The sequence below is a fragment of the Canis lupus genome, chromosome 28 (assembly GCF_003254725.2).
Source record: "Canis lupus dingo isolate Sandy chromosome 28, ASM325472v2, whole genome shotgun sequence".
In the NCBI taxonomy this organism is placed as follows: Eukaryota; Metazoa; Chordata; class Mammalia; order Carnivora; family Canidae; genus Canis; species Canis lupus.
Genome location: NC_064270.1, coordinates 12442006 through 12454087, shown reverse-complemented (window position 1 = coordinate 12454087; position 12082 = coordinate 12442006). Strand labels below are relative to the sequence as shown.

The 12082-nt window shown below is 45.0% G+C and overlaps 1 protein-coding gene across 7 annotated transcripts in view; it reads right to left on the bottom strand.

Annotated features, from left to right (window-relative positions):
- Positions 1 to 12082, bottom strand: part of CNNM1 (cyclin and CBS domain divalent metal cation transport mediator 1) — a 59147-nt gene that overhangs the window by 15423 nt on the left and 31642 nt on the right. For 5 of the 7 annotated variants that reach the window (XR_004810259.2, XM_025466856.3, XM_035707961.2 and 2 more), the window contains exons 6-8: positions 11847 to 11894; positions 8683 to 8745; positions 362 to 525 (exon numbers count right to left, since the gene is read on the bottom strand). Coding sequence is in view for 6 of the 7 variants with exons in the window: in XM_025466856.3 (XP_025322641.1) it covers positions 362 to 525; positions 8683 to 8745; positions 11847 to 11894 (275 nt within the window). In the remaining variant the exon portion in view is untranslated. The remainder of the gene's footprint in view (positions 1 to 361; positions 526 to 8682; positions 8746 to 11846; positions 11895 to 12082) is intronic. The other 2 variants (XM_025466855.3, XM_025466853.3) reach the window with 1 other exon arrangement.

Genomic DNA, 12082 nt, shown 5'->3' with positions numbered 1-12082 from the left:
TGGTTTCTTCTATACACTTGGTTTATTAATCACCTGCAAATTAATCTTGAAAAGACAAGCAACTTGGTGCCAATGGCAGGGGATCCAAAGCAAACAGTTCTACTGGCAACTTGTCTCAGGCAAACTAATTCCCTATTGCTTTGTGCCTCAGTTTCCTCACACAAGAAACAGGGATCAGGAGATCCTAAAAGAATGACAAATAATGAGCAGGAATCAAGCTAACTGAAAATAGGGCCCTTCTAAAGCCAGGGAACAATGACCACGCAGCATTATCTGGGAGCACTGGGCATGGGGAGGCACACCCTGTCCTGCTTCCCCAGCTGGCTGGCCGGCGAGGGGATGGCCCTCCTGGGGGAGTTACCTTCACAAACTGCACATCACTGAGGATGTGCACCGAGTAGTCAGGAGTGTAGAGGTTGTTGCTGCTGCTGCACAGCTGGGTGTTGCTCCCCCCAAAGTCATTGCGCTCGCGGTTTGGAGACTCGGAGCGGTTCAGCCCGCTGCAGCGAGAAGGGGACCGGTTTACTGCAGATGGTGGGGGAGAGGCAAGGGAGAAAAGGCAAGGAAAGGTGGATAGGGAGAACAAAAAGGGGAATGGAAAGAGAGATGGGAGGGGAGAGAGAAAGGTGTCGTTTACTGAGGGCCTGCAGGACTTCTGGGCAGCAGTGGAACCGGGCCCTCACCCTTCCTGTCAGAAGGTGCCCAGCTGCCCAGCTGCTCAGCTGGGGACAGGAACTCAAGGCTCTGCTGTGCTCAGGCTCCTCCTGCTCCCCACAACCTCTCCCAGGGAGGAGCTGGGCAGAGGTGGTCCACAGCCTTTCTCACTTCTGGTCTTTGGGTCAAGTGCAGAAGATGAGGACCATGCTGTGAGTGCGGTTAGCTACTCCAGAGCATGAGATCCTCTACCAGGATATAAACTCCCTTCACAAGCCTTATTTTGGAAAGGTGAAGGCCTTAGGTCTGACAGCACATATATACCTTGCCATGGTGAGGCATTTTAGTGGGAGTAGCTCAGGTCTGCCCTAAGTTTGGCAGGACTCTGGATAGGCGGTAGCCCACAAACATATGGGTACCTATTTGGAATAACCCACATGCCTTCTGTCAAAGGCATCCTACATGTTCAAAGTCAGTGTTTTTTTTTTTTTGTTTGTTTGTTTTTGTTTTTTGTTTTGGTTTGGTTTGGTTTTCAAGAACCACTTCTAGGGAAAGTTCAATTAAGACCATGTCACTTGGTTTCAAAACAGATATGTGAACTACCTTCCTTGAATCAATACAACAGAGGTTCTTTTTTTTGTGTATATATATATATATATATATATATATATATATACACATATATATATTTTTTGTATATATATATACATATATATATATATATATTATTGGAGTTTGACCTGTCAACATATAGTATAACACCCAGTGCTCATCAAGTGTCCCCTTCAGTGCCTGTCACCCAGTCACCCCATCCCCCCGCCCACTTCCCCTTCCACTACCCCTTGTTCGTTTACAAGAAAGCTTTTTTTTTTTTTTTTGTATTTTTTTTTTTATTGGAGTTTGATTTGCAAGAAAGGCTCTTAAAGTGACTCTAACATCATCTCAAACACAGAATAAACCTGAGGGAGAGACCATCAAGCCCCTTTCACCCCTCGGCTTCCCAACTAATGTCACTCCGCATTTCTTCCCCAAAATGGGAAGGGGGTGTGCTGTCAGCCTCTCATAACACAGACTTAGTTCAGGGGCTTGAATACAGAGTCTGGTTCCTCAGAGATTCTGCTCCTTGTTCTTTAGAGGTAGAACCTCGGGAATTTAGTCTTGTCTCCTGAGATAATGGTGCCATCAATCAAGATAACTGATTAGCATGTATTTGGAGCAAATCCTGGAGGTTGATGGTCTGTTTAGCTGCAAGCTGTTATTGGAAACCAGGCAGTGGAAAGGGTAAAATAACAATAGGCTGAATCATTTTTCTCATTAGAACCATAACAATCGCTGCCTTGATAGGATTATAGAATTAAGGATTCTATTTCCAGTGTTCCCTTCTCAGTAAGTGCCCCCCGCATATGCTCCATTACTTAAGCCAGAAACCTGGCGGGCGCACCCCTGACTCCTGCCACTCCCCCAGCCCACACCAGGCCCTCTCACCTCCACTTCCCAACTAATAAGCCAGTCGTCTCTATCTCTGACCCCACTCAAGTCCCAATTACCTGGACCCCAGTCCTGTCTCCCCTCTGATAATCTTACGATCTGTTCTCACCTCAGCTGCCAGAATCACATTTTTAAAAGCACAAATCAGCTTCCTTTTATTTAGTCTGAATAAAATTGAAACTCCTTGTTTTTGTCCCTGAAACCCCCCCCATGACTTGACTCCTGCTTTCCTGTCTGGTCTCATCCTGGGGACTCTTTTCCCCTCTCTTTTTTGCTCTGCTGCCCTCAATCATGCAAGTGTTTCCCAACTAACTCAGAAATAGTATTTCTCTTGCCCACACTTATCCCCACCCCCACTGCTTGAGTCTCAGTCATTAGGTCTCAGCTGAAATCCACCTCCTCTGAAGACTATGGCTGTCCTAAGATTTCCCTGTGTTCTCCTATCACTGTCCCTTGTTCATTCCTTCCAAGTATTTTTCACAAGTTTTAATTCATTATGTGTTTGAACTTATGTCTATTCAACTCAATGCTAAATTACATGAGGGCGGAGGCCTTATCTTTCCTGGTCATTGTGGTACACCCAGTACCTAGCATTGTGCCTGGCCTAGAGTAGGTGCTCAGGAAAAATGTATAGAATGATTGGATCAACACCTAAGGGATTCTTAAAGAGTTTTAATTTAAAAATCTAAATTTTGTGGGGTGCCTGGGTTACTCAGTCAGTGAAGTATCTGCCTTAAGCTTGGGTCATGGTCTCAGGGTTCTGGAATCGGGCCCCACATCAGGCTCTCTGCTCAGTGGAAAGTCTGCTTTTCCCTCTCCCTCTGATACCCCCTTCCCCACCACTGCTCATGCTCTCTCATGCTCTCTCTCACTCTCAAGTAAATAAAATCTTAAAAAAAAAAAAAAGAATCTAAATTTTGTTTAAAAAAAAGATTTCAGAGCTCTCAAATCATCCTGGATAGGAAATCCTTTCCTTTGCAATTTAAAATCATTCTGGGGAAGTTGACTTCTCCAAGAAGCTAGGGACAGGTAAAAGGACACTTCAGAACTGCAGCTGGAGAGAGTCAGAGAGTGTGCAATGAGAATCAAGGGCACCAGGAGGCCTCAGGCTTTGGGCCAGTAACCAGCAGGACACCAGTGCTTTAATAAAAGCATGTGAAACGGGATCCTGGGGTCAGGTCTCCTCAGCCCTACTTATCCCCTGGGTGATGGAGGGCCAGAACCTCTTCCACAGTGACCAGGGGCCAAGGAGGACAGTGATGGCACCGTGGACAAGAGTGAAGCACCCAGGTAATTGTAAATGGCAGTAGTACTGGGTAGGAAAATAAACATTTCATTTCTGGTTCTGGTCCCTTAAAAATAAACTGATGAGTTCTGGTTTGGCTAAATCCTTTGTGGTCTTCTGCAGGTGGTGGCTGCTAAGTTAGTCAATAGTGCTTCCTTGGGGTAATTGCTGTGGAAAAGGAAGGCAGGTAGTCCTGCAGGAGGGTGACTTCTTTGTTGTGTGAGTGGAGTCTGGAAAATCAGATCCTAAACTGGTGTGTCTTAGCCTCTACTCAGTTTGGAACAAGAGGAGAGAGTGTGAGCAGGGCCTGAGAAATAACCATATCTCCTTGACAACCCTCCACTTTGCCTGGTGGGACACATGCTTCACACACCTGATATGTGCTGTTCCATATCATCACCCCTTATGTCACAATTCTAGGCACATTTCAGGAGAATGGCAGGGAAACAGGCCTATCTTACCCACTAGACCACTTCCATCCATAGAAGGCTCTGCCTGAATCACTTCCACACTCTGTTGAAAATGAGGCCACAAATGCACCCCTGTTCCTCCCAGAGCTCTCATCCTCAGTGGCACTCAGGACAAGCATGCCACTCTGCTGTCACTCACAGGGACCACATGTCAAATGCAAGCGACATCACTGTTGTGCTAGGAGGAGAAGCATGTTCTGTTTCGTTTTGTAAAGTAAGAACAATGCTATTGAAAATTCCAAAGGATTTCCAACACCAAAAGATACAACTGTCTTATAAAGGTCGGGCCTATAAAAGCAATTTTTAAAAGGAAAAAAACCCTCACTTCATGACAAAGAAATCCCAGCTCCTCTGAGTGTTGTGTAAGATCAATGTTTTCATGTCCCAGAGCCTGACATTCCTCAATAGGTAGGATGCTGATGACTTGGCATTTTGGTAATTGTGCACATACACTCAGAGGTTTCTGAGCAAGGGAAATGGAAATGCTTTTAATAAAAAAAAAAGAGAAGAAATCAGTAACAGACGAGTGTCCCAGCAGCATGGCAAACTAGTTCAAGTTGCATAATTCCCCTTGGCATTTCCTAAGAGCAGAGGCCCAGTCTGGGGAAGTAAAGTGAAGAGGAAAATCCTAAACTATAGTCAAAGAGGTCTAAGAGGGACAGATCAAACAGTGATCAAACTGACCACAGAATCCCTCAGCAGGAGGTAGGCCAAGCAGCCAACATATCCCTTGCCTACTCTTGCTTACATCACACCCTCAAGCTGGCTCTGGACGTTGGCTGGTGGGGAGCAGGGTTTTCTGCTCCAGACTCCCAAGCTCTGTGGAGAAGCATGATAGACTCCATTCCTGCAGCCTTTGCATGGTCATTCTGCAAGAGATATCTGTCCTACGGCAAGTTGGAGTTACTGAGATTGGGTGGAGAAGACCCTGGGGTAAAATTGGACATGGGATGGAGGAGGAGGTTGAAGAGGAATTTACACTGTAACTGGGGCTGAATGGAATATCCTCTGCCCTGATAGGTGGAGCCCCATGAACCTATACACAGCTCTGGGATACTTGCCTCACTCATGACACCTATATCTAGAGCAGAACCCATGATGTAGAAGAATGCCCCATTTCCCTTTTTAGTCTGGGGATTTGAAGGGAAAGAAGGGGTCAGTGGCTGTCTGTTTCTATCTTTTGGAGCATCAGTGAGAGACAAGAAGGAATAGCCCTTTTTGGTCTTGGTCCCTAAGCCATGGGCCATCTGTATTCTCCAGACTAGATGGGGAGCTTAACTGGATAGGCCTACAAGAGTACAGACTAGGATTATTAAAATTCATCATTCTGGGGTAATATTCAACATCAGACAACCAAATGCCAAAAGCTCTCTGTCAAAGCTACAATGTGAACTCTGCAAATCAGCCAAAGTGAGGAGCCCAGATGAACTCGCTCACATTACATGGAACTTTAATGGTTCCCAAATGTTTACGACACAAAAGCCAACCCAAAGGAACATTGCCACTTACCACATTTTACAAAGTAAAAGGATTATTTTTAGAGACTCCTTGTATATTTTGGGAGGAAACGGTCCCCATCGATCTCAAAGCACATTACAGATGTCAATTGAACACTGAAAAAGAATCACTGCTCCTGACCCGTCTCCTGCCTCTGTGCTTTTGTGGATTTGGAAAGATTATCATGGAGAACTCGGAAATCATCTCCACTGGGAAAAGAAAAAAGGAATGAATCTGGGGAGAGGGAATGATAACTGCAATAGAGCTGTGTAGTCTCAGTGGGTTGATCAGAAGTCTATTTTTTAAACCAAAGCACCTGCAAAGCTGGCTAATTACATCATTCTCTGCTCTGGAATCAATGCACAAAACCACTCGGCTCTCCTTATTTCAAACTAAAGCTTCATATAGAAGGAAACTGCCTATGGATAATGGTGGCAATATTTGGTGCAAGGACCGCTGGCCTCAATCCACTGTAAGCACCAGAATTCATTAGCAGGACAGCTTGCAAAATGCTAGTAAGTCACAGTCCTCTAGGGGGCACAAAAGGCCCATGTTCAGAGGGATAGCCAGGTCCAAGACAATAGAAGCAGGACCTGAGTCTTAGACCCAATACATCACCCAGTGCTCATCAAGACAAGTGTACTCCTTAATCCCCATCACCTATTTTACCAATCCCCCTCCCCTCCCCTCTGCTAACCATCAGTTTGAGTCTGTTTCTTGGTTTGTCTTTCCTTTCCTTTCGCTCATTTGTTTTGTTTCTAAAATGCCACATATCACTATACCTGAAACTAATATAACGCTGTATGTCAACTCTACTGGAATTTAAAACAACAAAAAAGAATTTTGCAGTAGATACGATATATACGTATCAATTTATCCCATACATACAAACTTACATGATGTTATATGTCAATTATGTCTCAATAAAGCTGGAAACCTTTTTTTTTTTTTTTTGGAGGATGGTTGACACACAGTGTTACACTGGTTTCAGGTGTACAGCTTAGTGATTTGACAAGTTTACACATTATGCTGTGTCCACCACAAGTATAGCTCCCATCTGTCCCATTACATCCCTATCACAGTATCACTGACTGTATTCCTTATGCTCTGCTTTGTATTCCTGTGACTTATTCATTTTAATTGGAAACTTTTTGTTAAAAATAAAAAAGAATTAAAAAAATTAAAAAAATAAATGTAACATTAAAAAGAGAGAGAATGAGATTAGGATTCCAATCCTCATCCTTCTACCTTCTCCCTGTGATACTAATGGATGGCTCGATGTTTTCGGAGCATGTTTCCTTTACCTATTGTTTTCAAATGATAATTCTTTGGAGGGTTGTGGGGATCAAATAAAATGACTGGGCTCTTTTTAAACTTAAAGGCTCTATTAATTTCCAGGATTTCTTTTTTCCTCTGTGTAAGGTGGGGGCAAGACATAATATATGCAAATAATTGTATTTGGATCATAAATTAAGTATGGGGCCAGACAAAAGGAGAGCAGATGAAAGAAGGTGGGAGGAAAGAGTCAAAGGAGAAGCAAGGCATTCACACCTTTTCTTTTTTCCTGCTGTGCTCCTCACTGCTCTACTCTGTAGAGGTAAACCAAGGGTCAGAAGAAGCTGGCCTTGCTCTCAGCTTTGTGGCTCACCTATTGGGTTGGACACCCACTCATGGAAAACAAGGGGAAGGTGCAAAGAGCTCTCAGGAGCAGCTGCCACCAACCAGGGTAGGATCAGAAGTGGCAGCACCTCCTGAGGGGGCGTGGAGTGCGTCACACAGCAGGAACAAGTCTCCTTCATCTTGGTCTCATAAGGGGTTACTATCAAGTTTTTCATGATAAATATCAATGAACTAAAATTAACCTTCCTTTAATTGGAAAGTTACAAAGAACTGGCTTGTCTGGTTAACTGAGGGTAATTTAAAAGGAAAATATACCCCTTCTTTGATCCTTTTGGTTGAACATCTTTTAAAAAATGTAAACCTTCTCTTTTGGCTGAAGCTTTATAGCATTCTCTTCATTTACCAAGACTCCCTGTGTGTGAAGGATCCTGAAGGTCCATGATGTGGTCATTTCTCATTTTGCCCACAGGCAGGAATAGACCAGTTAGCTGATAGAAGGCACCAGGTTGGCATCCCACATCGACCATGCTGGTCTGTAGACATCATGAAGGCGTGAGCTCTCACAAAGCGAGAAAAATGTTATTTCTTGGTAGAAAATCATCATTAAATAAGAGAAAACTTTGGTGAAATTTGAGAAGATGATTAACTTGTCTTTTACAGATAAACATGGGATCCAGATGGTTTTTGATGGGAAAAATGTGATTTGGGAGAAAGCAGGAGTCAATATAAATACTGCTCAAGTTGCAAATTTGGGGGTTTGAGGTCTCAGGACATAACCTTTATGAAAGTTGACGGTCTACTGTAGAGATAGCAAAACGTAACTCGATTCTTGATGGCTGAGGTTGTGGTGGGGCCTCAGAGTCCTACACTGGGACAAGGAGACAGATGTGGTGGGTGCAGGAAATTGGACTGTATTTTCACATTCTGACTTCAAGGCAATTTAACAAATAAATTCTTGGTTCGGTCATTACTTGTTTCATGAGCCTAAGAGAGCAACCTCTAGAGATGAAAACAAAACAAACACTTCATTGATTATTTAGATTTATTACATTGTCCTCCATCCTCGAGTTACCATGTAGTTCTATGAAGAGTTGCCTGACCCAGTTAAAAAGAAACCCAGCAACTTTTATTTAATTAACAACAGAGGTTAAACCTAATAGAACGCTGTCTTGAAATTTTTACACATCTTCTTTGAGTAAAGCCAGAGAGAATATGGTCCCCAGGGAGTAACATTATGAGGAAGATGAGGATGGGTTAGTGGTCAGCTAAAGGTAGAGGCCACATAGAATGAATGGTGGAGAGAAAATAGGCAGCAATAAAGAATAGTAGCCCATTGTTTCTATTTCTCTCCTGCTGCACTCCTCAGCCCTCCATTCTGCAGGGAGACAAATGATGAGGAAGAACCACACCATCCTTCACCCCATCATTTCTCCCTGTACATCCACAGAGACATCCCCAGGAGCTAAATTCCCAAGTGACACCATTGAACCAGCAATGCCTGGGCTGTTTGCGCAAATGAGTGTTTTCCATGTGGTGTGCTGTATACCTCCATCCTGGAGCACCTGCTGGAGGAGGCTAGTTCTTTCATAGGACAGTGATAGAAACCAAAGGCCTCTTGCAAACCCCGTTGGATCTACAGAGACCCGAGAGACACCCACGCATGTTTACCTGGGGAGCCTGCCAGGGAGTCCCCTCTGCTGAAGGCGAAGGTACGAGACACAGAGACGGGCACTAGAGAAGAGTCAAGGGCCAGGGATTTGTGAGTTGCAAAAGGTAAGATAAACATAAAAGGAGAAAGACAAAGAGCAAAGTGTGTGAGTCAGTCTGTTCTTGAATCTTCACAATGTTACATTTCTCCGCAAAAAGGGAATCTTGCCTCTGAAAACAGGGAAACTGCCTACCCTCTCACAGAATCGCTCTCCAGAAACAGGAACATAAAATAGTCTTTGCTCAAAGTCTTCTGAAAAGATGCACAGTAATCTTAGAGGGCATTAGACCTGCCGATGACAAGATCAGGCAGGCTCCCTGGGAGGTAGGGGGTCGCGGGGACGCGGCATTCTCTCTGAGCCAGCAAAGATGCTGGGAGTCCAGCAAGGCCTCCCCTCGCCACCCCGGGCCTCCCAACCTCCACACACATCTGACTGCCTGCGGGATGGCTGGAAGCAGAGTGCGTGCTCCTGCGGTGGCGGGGGGCGCCCTGAGGAAGCTGGACCCTGCTTCAGACTCCTCGGAGCTCCTCGTGGTCAGTGCTCCGGAGGAACAGTGCATTGCTAGATCAAAGGCTGTTTCTGTCTGGGAATCTGTCTTCCTCTCTCTCATCTAATTATCCTGGGAGCCCCTTCCTTGGGGACTAAATGAAGTCGGTCTGCAGGGGACAGCACACTGAAACTGGCAACTTCTGTAGTCTTAGCCGCTGCACCAGGTGATTTTACTGACATCACCCATACACTCAGGGGATTTGCAGAGCTTTGTTCCTACCTGATAATCATTTGGTCTGACACCAGATGTCAAAGAATATTGGAATGGACTCCTAATGTTGTGAGACATACCGGAATAAGAAACCCCAGTCTCAAGAAGCATCCTAGAGCTTCCTGGGCTGCAAATTAAATGTACACTCCAAACAGGTAGGAGATGGTCTCTCCCTGCCTGCCTAGCCCTGTGCGCATCTGTTTTTCCTACCCTGAGCTCAAGCCTGGTTCCTTCAGAGTTCCGGGCTCATCGTAATCTGCTTGGGTTCTCTGGCAACCAGATCCAAGAGAGAGAAGACTGATAACCTCAAATATGACTCTGAGGCTAGGCTGCAGGGCCAGTGTTCTGGCAAACCTGCCATCCCATTTATCTCCCTCAAAGGCTAATAAAGCTACAGGCTGGCTTCGAGGACAGTGGTAGTTTGCTAGATCAAGACTACAAAAATGTACTGCCTTAAGCTCTCCTTTGACTGCAGGCTGACTTTCTCAGCCAGTGAGTTATGCTGGGTGGCTGGACCCTGGGCTGAGGGCACACCTGGCACAAGTGCAGGGTGTGGCAGCCTTGGCAGATATCTCACACTGTCCTCCACTAAGTGGGGGGCGGGGAGCTTATACGGTACAATGGAAAATGTCTCCATACCTTACTACTGGCTAATTCGACTTCTTTCTCCTTATGAAGATTTATAGAGATGCTCAAAAGTGAGGGGGCAGGGAAGAGCTTAATGCTCCTTTTTAGTTAACCAGTTTTGAAGGAGAGATCAGTATTGCAAATTTACTCCTGTCTCACTGATAAGATTAAAGGAGAAATGGATAGAAAGAATGAGAGACAGGAAGGAAGCAAGGACAGAAACCAGGTAACGTGTTCCACAACTCTTAAAATAATTTTTTTTTAAAGAAAAAAGGTCATCCATATCAGGCGGGCTGGGGAACCTCACTTGGCTCCTTGTTCCCACATCTTTTGGGCTTCTGAAAGAGCCAGAACAGGGCCCCATGTCTAGGTAACATTTAGAATCCTAGGAATTACTTCACTTTGAGCAATCCCTAACGTGATGGATGGAAATCTCCTTTAGAGAACCAAGATTTCCCTGGTCCTGTAGCCCATCCCTCACCCATTCCACAGTTCTTGTTCTAAGATGGTGATGCTTTCTTCATCAACCTTGTTTGAGATTTGTTGGCTTATGTTAGTGTAATAATGTACCAGGGCTTTTCTTTTCCATTTCTTCAGCTCATGCTGGGCCACGCCTTGGGTGGGACAGGTACTTCAACTTCATTTCAGCCTTCTGCTGGGCTAGGATATGAATTACACTGCAAACTCTTCCAATATTTCCACAGAGATATTGCATTCCAGAACGTGATGGGTCTCAAATCTGTATTTGAGATTGTGTGAACCAGCCAGGACACTGGAATGCATCAGGGTAGTCATCAACTTGCTTGGTAATTTGGAGCAAGTCAATTCCTTAGTTTCTCTCTGTTAAAATGGTATCTACCTTTCATGTGCCAGGGATCATGATATCACAGCTTTGGGATCCTCTGATAAATCCCAATATAAAGCACTATGTAAAATCCTTTTTTATGATGAGAGAAAACACCCCATTTGGCATTAAAATAGCCACCATTGTAAACACTAACAGCTGAAAGCAATGCAAAATTCAGACTCATGAATCAAAAAGAAATCTAGAGAAATCATTCTTTCTGGATCACACTTATATTCCAATAAATGCCATGCCTTCTAAACACAAGTATAATAACTCCACACAGGAAACAGCGAGAAGGTAGAGCACAGAAGGGACAGAACAAACCAGCCATCAGCCCTGTGGCAGCCCTCACCATCAGCATGCACAGCCACCTGGCAGCCGCTCTCCACTAGCTAAGATGTGGTGACGAGGAAAGAGAAGCAGGTAAGCACTATATTGCATCAGCCTGGGACTTGTGTCCTAAGACCTTGCAGTCATTTCCTCCTGATACCTTAATGACATACCAGGGTTTTCAAGTAAAGGCCAGTGAGTGAATTATATCATAGCAGAGAAGGAACGGCTGAACCAGAGCACACCAATCACCTGCCTGCATTCCCCGGCAGGTGACAATTTTAAATGGTGCCCCTCCCCTCACAACTTCCCGCCCTGTCATTCATCACTTGCCCATGAGCAGAGAAGCAGGAGAAAACATTCCAAACACAGAAACTAAGCACCTGTGGTCTGTGGGTACCTGGCAGGAGGCAGTGTTCCAGGCAGAGCATTACAAAGAGGCTGCCAACATTTGTGTTAGCCCCAGCCCAGGCTCAAAGTGCTCGGTCCAGGTCCCCAGAGTGGGCTGAGGCAGGACCACGATGGGGGCAGATGAGGGAGGGGTTTGAGAGATACATACGAAAGACAGAGGATCCAGCCAGACTTCCAACCTTCCGCACATCGTTATCTAAGGAAAGAAGGATATGATGCGTTTCAGAGGCAGTTCAGAAAACACACCTTCTTAGGGGAATGCCCCACCTCCCGGACCAACCCTGCAAAAACCAGGCAATCAATGTAAGTGTAAAAAGCAAAATAAACTTGTCTTTTCATATGGAAAAGTACCACCACCCACTCCTGACACTTGATAATGTTATA